This window comes from Anolis carolinensis, chromosome 2 (assembly GCF_035594765.1).
Source record: "Anolis carolinensis isolate JA03-04 chromosome 2, rAnoCar3.1.pri, whole genome shotgun sequence".
Classification (NCBI taxonomy): Eukaryota; Metazoa; Chordata; class Lepidosauria; order Squamata; family Dactyloidae; genus Anolis; species Anolis carolinensis.
In genome coordinates, this window is record NC_085842.1 from 176,126,384 (window position 1) to 176,142,947 (window position 16,564).

At 40.1% G+C, this 16,564-nt stretch overlaps 1 protein-coding gene across 1 annotated transcript in view; it reads right to left on the minus strand.

Annotated features, from left to right (window-relative positions):
- Positions 1-1,118: 1,118 nt before the first annotated feature.
- cacng5 (calcium voltage-gated channel auxiliary subunit gamma 5) overlaps positions 1,119-16,564 on the minus strand; it is a 78,357-nt gene continuing 62,911 nt past the window's right edge. The window contains exon 6 of the mRNA XM_062971146.1: positions 1,119-3,536. Within this exon, the coding sequence (XP_062827216.1) occupies positions 3,279-3,536 (258 nt within the window). The 3' untranslated portion in view covers positions 1,119-3,278. The remainder of the gene's footprint in view (positions 3,537-16,564) is intronic.

Genomic DNA, 16,564 nt, shown 5'->3' on the forward strand with positions numbered 1-16,564 from the left:
GGAGAAAAGGGAGAAGAAAATGATTTTGAGGCGGAAGGTGCTGCTGGTGGTGGTTCTTCCCTTCTTCCCTCAGGAATCTCGCCTCGAATCGGGAGGCAGGCGGAAGAAGGAGCGAGGGGGAGAGAAAGGAAGCCATAGTGTCTGGAAGAGGAAAAGGTGGCTGACGAAGAAGCCGCTGAATGGAGGCTCTCCGTTTTTGTTTTGTTTTTTACCTCGGAGGCCTGGAGAGAAGGAGGAGGATGGAGTGTTCCGTTGGGGGGAAGGTGGTGGAGGGAAGGATTGGTGAAGAGGTTTTTTTGTAAGATGGAGGCGGTGCCGGAGGAGGGAGAAGTTGAGCGCGTGGGCGAGGGGAATGTGTGTGCGCGCGCGGGGGGGGGGGGGGAAGCGTTTCTAGGATTGTGTGTTGGCGCAGGCGCACATGGTCTGTTGTGGTTTTTGGCCCTGTGATTGTTGTTTGTGTGATATTTTGTTGTTTCGTACTGGAGGCGGGGATGATGGATTGCGTTGCCAATTTTCGAGTTTGGGGGGCCTGAAGATTTGTTGTTTTGTGCATCGCCGTGATGCCATCACTCTTTTATATATATAGATATATATATATATATATATATATATATATATATAGAGAGAGAGAGAGAGAGAGAGAGAGAGAGAGAGAGAGAGCGCTCTCCACACTCGAGAGAAATAAGTAAGCCATCCTTCTTGGTGTTCAAGTCATGTTCTCTACTCGAACTACAGTTATTTTCATATTTGAGATTTCATAGAATCATAGAGTTAGAACAGACCTTGTGGACCATCCAGTCCAACCCTCTGCCAAGAAGCAGGAAAATCGTATTCAAAGAACCCCTGACAGATGGGTTTAATAAGAAAACATATTATCACACTTTTTACCCAATACCTGAAATTTGAAATTAGAATCCTAGAAGTTAAGCAGAGATACAATGAGAAGATGTGTTCCATTATTCCATACACATCCAAGACATATCCTCAATTAGCTCATCTAGTGAAAAACTACTCAGTATGTGTATTTCATATATGGTTAAGAATGCATCAAAGTATATATCTGTGAATTTGCACTTGATATTCAGTGAGAACAAAAATCTTTGTTGCAAAGACTCAAATGTTTTTAGATTCTTTAATGTGTTAAAAAATGAAATAATGAGAAACAATACAAATAGGTTGTGAACAGACCAGAAATTAGCATTTGATTACAACCCAAAAAAGAAAAAAAGAAAAAGAACATACAAAAAGCTTTGTACAGCAGTATTTTGAAAAGCAGTGAAATATCAGCAGACTAGATTGTGTGTGTATGCATGGAGAGAGAGAAAGAGATGATAGATTTTTTTTCATGTCAGGAGCAACTTGAGAAACTGAAAGTCGCTTCCGGTGTGAGAGAATTGGCTGTCTGCAAGGACGTTGCCCAAGGGATGCCTGGATGTTTGATGTTTTACCATCCTGTGAGAGGCTCCTCTCATGTCCCTGCATGGGGAGCTAGAGCTGACAGACGCGAACTCATCCCGCTCCCTGGATTCGAACTGCTGACCTTTTGGTCAGCAGTCCTGCCAGCACAAGGGTTTAACCCATTGCGCCACTGGGGACTCCGATAGAAAGATAGATAGATAGAGAGATAGATAGATAGATACCCTGTTTCCCCTAAAATAAGACCTAGTAGAGGTTTTGCTGAATTGCTAAATATAAGGCCTCCCCCGAAAGTAATACCTAGCAAAGTTTTTGTTTGGAAGCATGCCCGGCGCCCACCAAACAAAACACCATAGCATGCAGGATTGGTAAATGTACATACCAGTTGTATATGGAAATAATGGTAGTAACAAGAAATTCTTGACAGAAGTCACAGTTTGTCTGGTTTGGTTATGTTGGTTTGTATAGAATAAATGTTCATTTTTTTGTTCAACAATAAATGTGAATTCTTCTTCATGGAAAAATGAGACATCTCCTGAAAATAAGACCTAGCGCATCTTTGGGATTAAAAAATAATATAAGACACTGTCTTATTTTCAGGGAAACACGGTAGATAGATAGATAGTCATGCATACATACACACACTGTATTTCTCTGGACAATCTTATTCTTCAGGCAGGTTATTATATACATATAAGTCTTTCTTTTCTGCATACTTTACTTACAAAGAGAAGAGCTGAATGCTACATGACCAATCAATCCTCTTACATACAAAGCAATTAACACAAACAGTTCTGCTGGAAAGAAAAATGCCTCAAAGAAAGGAAAGATCAAAATGAACAAAAGCCATGCCACAGAATTTGGGCTTTATTCTGGGGGGGGGGGAATATAAATAAATGAGTATAATAAATCCTGTTCAGGCCGTTCTGAATGAGACAATTGCGATGTCCATCTACATGGCATGAGGTGAATGGATTTTAACGTATTATTACAGTATCTAATCTATAATATTCTGAATGTGTTATTGGGGGAGAGAGAAGAACTTGTTTATTGTAGCCAAGCATCAGGCACTTTTCCCCCTTTGAGATTGTATTTGTAGTGCAGAGGGTTTGACCTAGTTGTGAACTTGCCAAATTGGAAGGAGGCCCAGTAGAATCAGGCTGGAAAGTGATGATTGGTGAGCGTTAATCGTCTGTTTCTGAGAGCAAATCCAACCTTATATGATAATAAAATGAAGGCAAGAGGAAGGGTTCTTAGGATGCAATCCTACACCCACTTAGCTGCCAACAAATTCCACTGAACACAATGGGATTTACATCTGAGTAGACATACATATAGCCATGCTGTTCATGTTGGTTTGAAATGCCATGATCAGATGTCTTTGAAAACAAAATTCCATCCTAATGGTTATGCTCTAGCGATGTACATCTACTCCTTGCTCTAGGAATATGTTTGACATTAAAAGGATACTAATCCACAAACCTTTGTGGCCTATCACAGGATACTTATTTGTTTTTCTTACTGGTGCCTTTTTGGCATCGGGCTTCCACTAAGAATGATCCTGTCTCTCTTCCATACCTGCGATCTCTCTCTCTCTCCGTCCAAGAGATCTGGGCTTATGGACCAGGTCCAGGATCAAAACCAGCCCTGCTTTTTTACCAGACGCACACACGTGTACTGACAGGAGAGCACCATCCCCCTCCCTATACCTCTAAGTAATAATATCATTCACTACATTTATAAACAGAGAGGGGCTGTCCTGTACGAGTGGCTTTTTGAAAAAACAAAAAAGTACAAAATTCAGGACATAACATCCTCTGCCAACTTTTTCATGTCTAAATGGAGAGGTTGTCCGTTGTCCTTCAACAGGGGGAGGAGGACATCTGGTCATAATCAGGACACTTCAGCAGAGCAGGGTAGTTACTGTTCATCTGGAGGGAAGCATCGCTGGAGATGTCCGAAGGACTGCGGCCACGGACCCAGGCGTCCGGGTGGAGGAACTGGCCCGAGTAGTCAGAGCAGTTGCTGAGCCGTGGGCGGTAGAAGCCAGGGTGAGGCCGGTACATCTCTTCAGCCGTGTATCGCTTCATGAACAGGTAGACAGACATGACACCTGCGCTCTGAAGGACAGAGAGAGAGACAAAGTACTGTAATTTCTCTGGTGACAGAGAAAACAGGTCAGTGGCCCATGATACATCTCCCTTCAACCTCGTCTCCATCTCCAACATCGTGACACAATTTCCTTTGCATGAGGGAGTGATCATATATGTGCTGGATCTATGTCTGGGGTGAACGGGAATTACTTTGGTGGAGAGGCTGCTGGGAGAATTTTGCAGACATCTACCCATCAGAAAAACATTCCAGCATGAGATTGTTGTGACTAAACTCCTTGACTGGTGCTTTACACACATACACATGTTTCCCCGGAGAAACAGTTGGAGCCTTCTGTCTCATGCAAGATGTCTGCGGAAACAGAGCAGCATATGCAATGCCCTTGTACATATAGACACACATTCTCTATGAACATTCAGGCATATTACATCCAAATAATAATAATAATAATAATAATAATAATAATAATAATAATAATAATAATAATAATAATAATATAACTTTATTCTTATACCCCGCCCCATCTCCCCGAAGGGACTCGGGGTGGCTTACATGGGGCCTTGCTCAACACAACAATGTAACAACAACAACAAGACAATAAAACAAATATCCCAACAATAAAACATCAGCAACAATAAAACAATCATAAAAATCAACATACAGAATAAAATGTTAAAAACAGGAGACTAATACACAGATCTGGGCCAAAGTGCAGAATATTTCAAAATTGGGAGAGGTAGATCCACAGCTAAAATAGTCAATAAAGTGCATTATAATACTGGCAAAGCATCATCAATGGAGCTATTGTTGAATGGGCAGATAAATCAAACCTACATGCATTGCTCATCTATGCATAGGTGCATACTGCACTTGAATATGCATTTGTCATCTTGCTTCAGTTGTACAAGGCTGCCACTGACATAGCACAAGGGTTGCATAGCACAAGTACAATTCCTATGTAGGATCTTAACCCTTGATCCCACAAGTTATGTCAATTACTGCTGTCTCAGATATGCCAGGGCATTCCATGGCAGGTTAATCTAACTGGACTAAACAACCATAAATAATCTGATCTTTAAAGGTAAAGGTTTTCCTCTGACGTTAAGTCCAGTCGTGACTGACTCTGGGGGTTGGTGCTCATCTCCATTTCTAAGGCAAAGAGCCAAGCGTTGTCCGTAGACACCTCCAAGGTCATGTGGCTGGCATGACTGCATGGAGCACCGTTACCTTCCCGCCGGAGCGGTACCTATTGATCTACTCACATTGGCATGTTTTCGAACTGCTAGGTTGGCAGGAGCTGGGGCTAACAGCAGGCGTTCATTCCGCTCCTGGGATTTGAACCTGGGACCTTTTGGTCTACAAGTTCAGCAGCTCAGCGCTTTAACACACTGCGCCACCACCAGGTGCCCACAATCTGATCTTTAGGGATCTACTATATTTCCTTCTGACTGTTGATTATGTTTGGCTATATAGAAGAGTACTCGAATGGGAGAGAATTTTTCTTACTCTATCTCTACTATATCAAAGCATTCAAATGGTTTTTAGAAGGCAAACAGTTGTCAGAAACCACCAATATTAGTGAAGGAAAGAAATCACTGGGCCTTTATGTAGGATTATATAAATTACTTCTTGAATTGTATGGTGTACCAGAGGGCTGAGATGAACATTTCTGTTCTTATCTTCTTTTTGCTTTAGTAAGCACTAGCTGTACCTGGCCACGCATTGCTGTGGCGTCTGGTGGTGTTGGTGAGAAATTGTTGAGGTAGTGGTGGTATTGAATGTGTGTTGTATGGTTGTCTTTATGTTAGAGGGGGTCTATGTGTGGAGCTTAGCCCTCTAACTGGCAGCAATTGGATAAAAATAATTATTCCTCTCCCTCTAATTAGGACTTTATTTTTCTTTTCTTTTTTTTGTATCAACCTAGAGCCGTGGATGATGGGTTGTGTTGTCAAATTTCGAGGTTGGGGGGCCTGTAGTTTTGTTGTTTTGTCCGGTGCCCTGATTCCATCACTCTTTTATATATAGAGATAACTAAGGGGAGCTTTGTGGTCTTAACTTGTGACATAAAGATAGTGAGCATACAGGCCACAAGTCTACTGTAAAAGTCAGCAAACCTCCTGGCTTGTAAGTAGATCAGGAAACAGTGAAGTGCATCAAGTCTGGGCAACAAGGAAGCCAAGTGAGGTGTTCTTAAAATGTACTTTTATGGAGTGCAAGCTTGCCTGCAGTCCATAAAACCTTGTCCTGCACGTACCATGTTAAGCTCTTGGCAAAAAGCCGTCACTCCTGGACCTGTGTGCATAAATAAGCAGACACTCTCTGCTGGGTGACATGGTCAAAATGCCTCCTCAATATAGGTACTAACGGCAATTTCTCAGATCTGGCAATGTGGCCATGCCTCCTGCCAGGGACACAAAGGTTCTGCCACCAAGCACACCTTTGTGATTTAAATGTAATTTCGGAATGCAGTTCATTTGAAATTGAGTTGAAAAGTAATTCATCACGATCAAGCCAGTTCATATTTTGGCATGACAGTCTTATGGATCTGCTAAGGTTTTGCAATTTTACAATGCATGAAGGTGCAGCAGAGAGCCAGGGGCTGCTTAGCTTTGGGAATGCTCATTGTTCCATTATTCTACTCATGCATACAGTTTAAGGTATTCTTGAGAGTTTTGATGCACTGGACTCAAAGTAAGTAATTGTGCGGCTGAAGTGAGGAATGGGATATGAGTGAACCGTCCCCTTCAAGCAGAGGAACAGCCTGGTCCAATCCATCTCTGCGTTTATAACATCACCAACATTCCCTTGCCTGAATGTTCCCTGGTTTGACTCAATACATATAATAATAATAATAATAATAATAATAATAATAATAATAATAATAATAATAATATATTTCTAGACTGCCCTCTCTCCCCAGAGGGACTCAGGGTGGTTATCAAAAGTATAAAATGACAATAACATAGGTAAAGGTAAAGGTTTCCCCCTGACTTTAAGTCCAGTCGTGACCGACTCTGGGGGTTGGTGCTCATCTCCATTTCTAAGCCAAAGAGCCGGCGTTGTCTGTAGACACCTCCAAGGTCATGTGGCCGGCATGACTGCATGGAGCGCCCTTACCTTCCCGCCAGAGTGGTACCTATTTATCTACTCACATTTGCATGTTTTAGAACTGCTAGGTTGGCAGGAGCTGGGGCTAACAGCAGGCGCTCATTCCGCTCCCGGGATTTGAACCTGGGACCTTTCAGTCTGCAAGTTCAGCAGCTCAGCGCTTTAACACACTGCGCCACCACCAGGGGCCCCTGACAATAACATATACATTATAATATAAAATTCCACATTAGAAAAACAAAAAATTTAAATATGATAGTCAGTAAAAACATTATGGCACAGAGCGAGTGTATACCTGGACCAATTTAAGTGACCAAGTTGCTGAAAATGTTCAGCCCTTGTTCTAGTTTCCCTTAGACCTTAGCTGCCATGGGGTGGCAGTTATGTTAGTATGCACACACACATATACATACATACTAGAACAGTTGGGTAAAAGGGAAAGAAAGAAAAAAAGGGTGGGGATGGTGGGGGTAGTGGAGCCATTGTTAGAAGATTAACTCTTAGATTAAATATCTAGTATATTGTCCGGGAAGAAGAGGGTTGAGGGGCTAGAGGGAGACACATCATACTAAATTCTAGTTATTACATCTAATTCTTTATTGCTACTACCCTTATACACATTACTTTAAAATATTACAAATTCTTATAGAGTCTTGAGGATTATGCTGCAAAAGAAACATCATTAACTTCAGAAGAAGCTTCTAAAATAAAATAGGAAAGAACCAGAGCTTGGTACTTGGCCATGTTGGCTGGAGGACAATGGGAAATATAGTCCAAACCTTCCTTCCAAACCATTCCAAGATCTAATTCTTCTCAGTAAACAGGGAAATTGCAATATAAAGGCATCGAGCCACTTGCTGGTCCAAGAAAGACAATACAGCAGTGAGACTTAAGGAGCATCTACACTATAGACAGTCTTTTAGATAACCAGCCCCAAAGGGGATTAACAATCTATCCTGCACTTTAATACAGTCTTATAAATAATAAGTGTCTTAATGATTATGCACTTTAGATATCAACCTATCCTGTACTGTTTCATTTAGTCCAACCACCCATGAAAATACAGTAGAGTCACACTAATCCAAGCTAAATGGGCCGGCAGAAGCTTGGATAAGCGAATATCTTGGATAATAAGGAGGAATTAAGGAAAAGCCTATTAAACATCAAATTAGGTTATGGTTTTACAAATTAAGCACCAAAACATCATGTTTTACAACAAATTTGACAGAAAAAGCAATTCAATAAGCAGTAATGTTATGTTGTAATTACTGTATTTACGAATTTAGCACCAAAATATAACGCTATATAGAAAACATTGACTACAAAAATGGCTTGGATAATCCAGAAACTTGGATAAGCGAGGCTTGGATAAGTGAGACTCTACTGTAACAGAAACTGTGTTTGGTTGCCGGTTGAAGTCATTCTTTATTGCTACAATATTGCTGTTTTTATTCTGTTTTTATTTTGTTTTTATACTGTGAATTGCATTTTTATGTAATTTTTCATTTTAATTGTGTTGTTGGGCCTTGCCCCATGTGAGCCGCCCTGAGTCCCCTTGGGGAGATGGTGGCGGGATATAAAAATAAAGTTGTTGTTCTCATCGTCATCATCATCATCGAATTAATGAAGTCTGACACCACTGTAACTGCCATAACCTGATGCTATGGAATCATAGGAGTTGTGGTTTTACAATGTTTTTAGCCTTCTCTGCGAAAAAGTGTTGGTGCCTCACCAAACTACAAATCCCAGGATTCCACAGCATTGAGCCTTGGCAATTAAAATGATGCCTGCTGCTGCTCAGTCGCTTAGTCGTCTCCGACTCTTCATGACCACATGGACCAGTCCACGCCAGAGCTCCCTGTCGGCCATCACCGCCCCCAGTTCCTTCAAGGTCAACCCAGTCACTTCAAGGATACCGTCCATCCATCTTGCCCTTGGTCAGCCTCTCTTCCTTTTTCCTTCCATTTCCCCAGCATCGTGATCTTTTCCAAGCTTTCCTGTCTCCACATGATGTGGCCAGAATACTTCAGCTTTGCCTCTAATATCCTTCCCTCCAGTGAGCAGCCGGGCAGTATTTCCTGGAGGATGGACTGGCTGGATCTTTTTGTGGTCCAAGGCACTCTCAGGATTTTCCTCCAGCACCAGAGTTCAAAAGCGTCTATCTTCCTTCGTTCAGCCTTCCTTATGGTCCTGCTCTCACATCCATAGGTTACTATGGGGAATACCATTGCTTTGACTATGCGGACCTTCGTTGCCAGTGTGATGTCTCTGCTCTTCACTATTTTGTCAAGGTTGGCCATTGCTCTCCTCCCAAGAAGTAAACGTCTTCTGATTTCCTGGCTGCAGTCTGCATCTGCTGTGATCTTCACGCCTAGAAATATAAAGTCTGTCACTGCCTTCACGTTTTCTCCCTCTATTTGCCAATTATCAATAGGTGTAGTTGCCATGATCTTGGTTTTCTTGACGTTTAACTGCAACCCAGCTTTTGCACTTTCTTCTTTCACCTTGGTGATAAGGCTCCTCAGCTCCTCCTCACTTTCAGCCATCAGAGTGGTATCATCTGCATACCTAAAGTTGTTAATGTTTTTTCCAGCAATTTTAACTCCGGTCTTGGATTCCTCAAGCCCCGCATGTTGCATGATGTGTTCTGCGTACAAGTTGAATAGGCCGGCCCCTACCCTCCTCTCCTTTTGGACGAGCCTGAAGACTTGGCTCTTCCGAGAGGCTTTTGGTGACTGATCTCTGTATGATCGACCTGTTGTCCATTTGACAGTGTATGCCTTCCCCAGTATTATAATGGCACTTTATAGCCATCATAGCTGAGTGGCCACCCTTCCCTGATGACATGATATATTTGCATTTTTAGCACTTTGGCCTAGATCCTTTGAACCCAATCCATGATTTTAACACTTTATCTTGTATGTGGTTTTTTTATTTATTTTTTTTAAATAATTTTTTTATTGAGGTTTTACAATGAATTGTGGGGGAGGGTGAGGGAGGAGGATATGACTCATGTATGTGAGGGGAAGTATAGGAAAAGGAAGGGAGGGAAATATTGGGGAATAGGTGATTGGGGAGGGGAAGGGCAATAGGTAAATAGGGAAGGGGGGGAAAGCCCTATCCTAGGGGGGTAGGATAGGGGGGAGGGGTACATGACTTCCAATCAACCAGCTTCCATCTTCAAACATGTAGTTTCTTCATTTCATCATCATTGAAGATATTCTTCCAGGGGTGACCAATTTGTTTCTCTCATTGGTCTTCCCGTAGTTTTTTTGATCAGGAAGGTTAGTCTGTCCATGTTTTTAATATCCATTAGTTTCTCCAGCCACAATTCTTTTGAGAGATTTTTTCCGTCCTTCCAGTTTCTTGCTATCACAAGTCTGGCGGCCGTTACCATATATGTAAATAGTCTTTCCTTATTCTTCTTCTCTTGCTCTGGAGTTGTTATCCCCCCTTCTTTAAAGTTATATAGACCTAGTAAATAATATTCCGGTTTGCACTCAAATTCCAGTTTTAATATCTTTTTACATTCTGTGTGAATTGTTTTCCAATACTTTTTTATTATCTTACAATTCCACCACATGTGGAAATATGATCCTACTCGTTCCCTACAATGCCAACATCTATTATCTCTATTTTTGTACATAAATCCTAATTTTTTAGGCGTCAAATACCATCTGTGTATTGTTTTCAGCCAGTTTTCCTTTAGATCAGTAGAGTAGCATAATTTAATTTTTTTATTCCATATAGTGTGCCATTCATCTATAGTTATAGGTCTTCCCAGGTTCCTGGACCATTTTATCATTGATTCTTTGACTATTTCGGATTCCGTATTCCATTCAAGCAGTTTTTTATAAAGGATTGTTATAACTTTTTTCTCCCTTTTCAGCAGATTGTCCCAAAAATTTGTAGTGGTACTGAAACCTAATTTTTTATCTTTTTTATAACATTCTTTTAATTGATGATATTGTAGCCATGTGACATTCTTATATTCTTTTTTAATGTCCTCCCATTCTTTCATCGGGGGTATAGGTATCCCCGCCTCTGCTTTCTTAATAATTTCCGAATACGTCGGCCATTTTTGCCAGCCGAGCAACCTACGTTGCGTTGCCTCTAACGGAGACAACCAAAGTGGGGTTTTTTCGTAAAGAAATCTCTTATATTTTTGCCAGGTTGCCAATAATGCTGCTCTAACAAAGTGGTTACCAAATTGTTTATCTATTTTCGCTTTGTCTTGCCATAAGTAACCATGCCATCCCCATCTCAGGTCGCTTCCTTCTAGTGATAGTATTTTAATTTTTTCCAATCTTACCCAATCTCTTATCCAATCTAACGCACATGCTTCATGGTATAAATTTAAATTTGGAATGTCAAATCCCCCTCTTTCTTTTGGGGTAGTCATCGTGGTAAATTTAATTCTAGGTTTTTTATTTTTCCAGATAAATTTGTTTAGTTCGCGATTCCAATCGTTGAATAATTTTTTGCCTCTAATGATGGGGATGTTACGGAAAAGGTATAATAATTTAGGCAATACATTCATTTTTATTATTGCTATTCTACCCAATAATGATATATTTAGGTTTTTCCAATTTTCTAGGTCCCTTTTGATCTCATTCCATTTCGTTCCATAATTAAGTTCCAATAGTTGATTATTTCTATTTCCTATCCAGATTCCTAAATATTTAAATTTCTTGACAATTTTTAATCCCGAAATATCTTTAAGTTCCCCCTGACTTTTGTTTGACATATTCTTTGTTAAGATCGTTGTTTTTTCCTTATTAATTTTAAAGCCAGCCAGGGTCCCATACTCCTCTATTTTCTCTAACCAATCTTTTATTCTTTCTTTTGGGTTTTCTAATATACAAATCACGTCGTCGGCGAAGGCTCGTACCTTTAATTCTTGTTTCTCTATTTTTATACCCTTTAAATTTTCCTCTTTTCTTATTGATCTCAATAAAATTTCTAAAGTAAATATAAAGATTAAGGGGGACAGTGGGCAGCCCTGTCTTGTTCCTTTTTGAATTTCGAATTCTTCCGTCAGCCTGCCATTTATTTTTATTTTTGCATATTGTTTTTCATAGATTGCATTAATCCCGTTTAGAAATTGGTTTCCCATGTCCAATTCTCCAAATAATATTTTAAAAAAATCCCAATTTACATTGTCGAAAGCCTTCTCCGCATCTAATGCTAAGAGGCCGACTTCCTTTTGGTGGTTTTGTTCAAGATATTCAATGGTGTCAATAACAATCCGGATATTGTCTTTTGTGCTCCTGTTGGGCAGGAAGCCTGTCTGATCTTCCGCAATCCATTCATTTAAGAATTTTGTGAATCTTTCTGCCAATACCTTGGTATAAATTTTATAATCATTGTTCAGTAATGATATGGGGCGGTAATTCTTTACGTTACTTGGGTCTGTTCCCTCTTTATGTAACAGAACTATCTCGGCTTTTTTCCACGAATCTGGTATTTTGCCTTCGCTTAGAGCTATGTTCATTATTTTTTTTAGGTATTTCAATATTATTTCCTCATCAATTTTGTAAAAGCCGGCGGTGAATCCATCCGGACCTGGGGCTTTATCTGAATTTAATTTTGCTATAGCTTTTTTGATTTCTTCTACTGTAATTTCTCTATTTAAGTTAAATCTATCCTCTTCCGATATTTTTGATAACTTTTGTTTACAAATATATTTTGTTATAGCTTCTAAATTGATTTCATCTTTTTTATACAGTTTTTTGTAAAATTTCTCAAATTCAGCTATTATTTCATCATCTGTACATATAATTTTTCCATTTGATTTAATATTAACAATTTGCTGTTTGTTTGTTTTTTTCCTTATTATTCTAGCTAGCCATTTTCCTGGCTTGTTGGCGTTTTCGTAGGCATTTTGCCTAGTCCACTTTAGTTGCTTAGCCAGATTCTCTAATTGGAGGTTCATTTTTTCTTTTTGTAAAAAATTTAATTTTATTGATATATTACTTTTTCCTGGGTCTAATTTCAATTTTTTTCCCATTCCTCGATTTCTCTTTGTATTTTTTGTATCTTTTGGTTTTTGATCCTATTTTTCCTTGCCTTTTGTTGTATAAAAAACCCTCTAGCGTATGCCTTGTATGCGTCCCAAATAATTTGTGGATTGGTATTGGAATTATCGTTTAGTAAGAAGTATTCTTTAGTCATTTGTCTTACCCTCTCAATGTCTCCTTCTTGTTTTATCAAATTATCATCTAATCTCCAGTATCTTGTTAACTTACTTCTGTTGATTGACATAATTATTGGGCAATGGTCTGATAGATCTCTTGCCAATATTCTTGTTTCTTGTATTTTAGATATCAAACTTTTTGAGGCCCAAATCATGTCTATCCTTGTCCATAGCTTATGTCTATTTGAATAGTGTGTAAAATCTTTTTGTTTAGGATTTTTAATTCTCCATGTATCTAATAAATCGAATTCTTCTACTAGCTGTAGAAAATTTTTCGGGAGTGATTTCTTTTCCTTCTTTTGTTTACTTCTTTTTTGTGTTGATTTATCTAAGTTATTATCTATAATACCGTTAAAGTCGCCAATTATTAGCCAGTGATCCGCTTCTGCTTGATTAAATTTTTCCCTTAATAATTTAATAAATTTTCTTTTTGGCCCGTTTGGCATGTAGACATTACAGATTAGGATAGATTCCCGATCTAATATTATTTTGACCGCGATCATTCTTCCCTCACTGTCTCTGAATACCTCTTCTGGTTTTAATTTTTCATCTATATACAATGAGACCCCTCTTTTCTTTTTCCCATCTAGAGAATGGAAGGCGAAGCCCAATTTATTATTTGTTAAATGCCTAATATGCTTATTGGCAATACGCGTTTCCTGCAAAGCTATAACCTCATACTTATTTTTTGCAAAATAGTTAAACAACCTTTTTTTTTTAATTTGAGAATTTAAACCATTAATGTTGTTAGAAAAAATCTTTATTGAGCTTAAAAAACTACTCATCTGTAGCTATGTCACTTGCTGCTCCCTCCTCCTCATCCGACGCTTCCTTTGGATCGTTCCTGGTAAACAGAGGTGTTTGGATGTCCTTTGGCGACTCTTCTCTTCTCTTCTTTGACTGTTTTGGATTTTTTTCCCAGCTTGGTGGTTGTTGTTTTGATTGGTCCTCCTTTAACTTTCTGTAAAATTCATCGGCTTTTTCCTCTGATTTTATCCAAACCTTCTCGTCCTTATAAGTTAACATTAAGCCTTCCTGTCTCTCCCATCTGAACCTAATTTGTAGGCGTTTTAGCTCGTCCGTTAGGAAGAAATATTTTCTTCTGTTGTTCAAGGTAGACTGGGGGAACTCTTTGTAAATCATAATTTTCTTGTCTTTATATATAATCGGATTAAGTTTGGACCTTCTAAATATTTCTTCTCTTGTCGTTCGTTTCACCATGTGGACAATTATATCTCTGGCTACCTTGTTTCTTTTAGCATAGTTAGTGTGGATTCTGTGGGCAGTGTCTATTTGTCCTGATGCCTCTATTTCTGTACAATTCAGTATTTTAGCTGTTATTTGGACAATAATTTGCCTGATGTTTTCCTTCGGGTCTTCAGTTATGTTTCTAAATCTTAATTGGTAGTCTGTTTCATTTCTTTCCAGCTTTTCTTGTATTTTTTCTAGTTTGATGTTTTTAAATTCCATTGCTTCCATTTTGTTATGTAATTTAAATTGAATTTTCTCTATCTTGCTGTTTTGCAATTTCAATTCTGTGATATCCCGGGCATTATCTTGAACTTCCAATTTGATTTTGGATATTTCCTCTTTGATTTCTCTCTTAAGATCTGCCACGTCTTCTTGCAGTTGTCTTTGTTGTGCGTCCTGTTTGGTGGCGATTTCATGCATTTCTTTCTGTATAAGGTCCTGCTTCGTCGAAATATTCTGAATCTCTCGTAATAATTCTCTCCAATTGGAGTCCTCTGGTACCGAGTTCCTTCTCTGTATGGTTTTGGCATCCTTTATGTCATTCTTGCCCTTAGGTGTCGCCATTGTGCTATCGAACCTCTGCTTTTTACCCTTAACTTATATCGGGGACTGCCGCTCTTATATTTTGCCGCTCTTATAAACTGCCAAGTAGATACAACTATCTGGTGTATTCCAATTTAAAGTATCAGACGCGGGAAAGGGAGTAACTAAGGCGTGGGAGAAACGTATAAGTCCTTCTATTTACCGTCTTCTTAATTTCCTTTAATATGGGGAATACTTCTGGCTGGCCTTTGCAGTGAGAGTTCTGAGAACCCGCCTATCTGGCGCGTCACTCTTTGGTGTGTCGCTTCGAAGGATTTCCCTCGTTCGCTTCCTGTTCGCTGGGAACAAGTTCCGCTATCGGCTCGAGTTGCGGACTCCTCCCCAACTCTCGCACGATGCTTCGTGGGATGCGCCTTATAGACACAACACCTCGTTCCGTCACTCTCCGCCAAGGTCAGCCTTTGTTTAGTAGGTTGTTGAGTTATCTTTTTTTTTTTTTCTATTCCCCCATTGCCATTGCTATGGCGCCCATGCGGTTTCTCTCCCAATCCAAATTCCAACCGACTGAAGGAGAACAATAGGTTGTATAATCTACGGCAGACTTTCTATCGGCGAGGCGAGGAGATAAAGAGAGGCTCTCTGGAACCTCTATATGGATAAGAGTTCTATCAGGCACTGGCACTGATACCCGATTATTCTCCTAAATATGCCGTTTCTTTGCTCCTCTAACCTATATTGAATTTTTTTTTCCACAACATTAGCTGTAGATTAATTGGTAGTTGAAATGATTGGTAATTGGTAGGATCTTTATCTTCCTTCCCTTTGCGGCTGGTCACTCCTGATGTAGATACTGTAAATACTAATATTTCTATCTAAATGCCTGTAATCTTCGTGGAAGTTGGCGATTCAAAAGAAAGATATTACTTACATTTTATCCGGCCCCCCGACCACCGGAAACTCCTTTTTTCTTGTATTCTCCATGTTATTGTTGGAGCGAGCGCGGCGTACGGCTTGTGCCAAACTATCTTCGCTTCCCAATCCGCGTCTTGCACGCCAGAGCACCCGGACCCTCTCGAGCCCCCACTCTTGAGGAATGAGGTCTCACTGGGGTCATCGGGAACCTTGCTGGCTTGGCAAATCTCCCCTTCGCTTCAATCCACGCCGGGGGTTAGGTTTCACAACCCTGTTGACGCGACATCGGGTGAGTCGCCGGAGCCCTAGCGACCCGTGTCCGCCGCCATGTGCGCTCACCCGGAAGTCGTATGTGGTTTTTTTATGACTTGCTTTTATAGTCTGATTGATTGGTTTTATTGTTTTGTTTTTATATTGTTCTGTTCGGGCTTGGCCCCATGTAAGCCGCCCCGAGTCCCTTCGGGGAGATGGAGCGGGGTATAAGAATAAAATAATAATAATAATAATAATAATAATAATAATTATTATTATTATTATAGGGAGGGTGAAAGTATGCGGCCCTGCCGCACTCCTTTCCCAATCTTGAACCAGTCTGTTGTTCCGTGATCTGTTCTTACTGTGGCTACTTGGTCATTATAATGCCAAACTTCATTAATTCTACAGTGCAGCTGTGATGACTCATGGGCCATGTAGTCCCGTTCCAAGTACTATTGTGGCAGATGAAGAGGAAAACTTGGGTTTCCCACCGTTTCTGCCAGATTCGGAGCCCTTGCACCTGCAAGATGTTTGCCCACAAGAAGACAGCCAAACAAGCCTTGAGCAGAAATCTCCCCCATTTTCTCGCCGGGTTTATTATAATCAAGATAGAAGCGCTCGAGAGGCGACTCGCCGGAGCGCCAGGATAGCTGCCAGACAATTAGCTGATTAAGTCTGCTTCCCTTGGGAAACTTTAAGGAGTCATGCATCTGGACACAGTATAGGTTTCGTTTCTTGTTCCCCAGAGAAAGTGTTCCTTGGCGGGAAAAC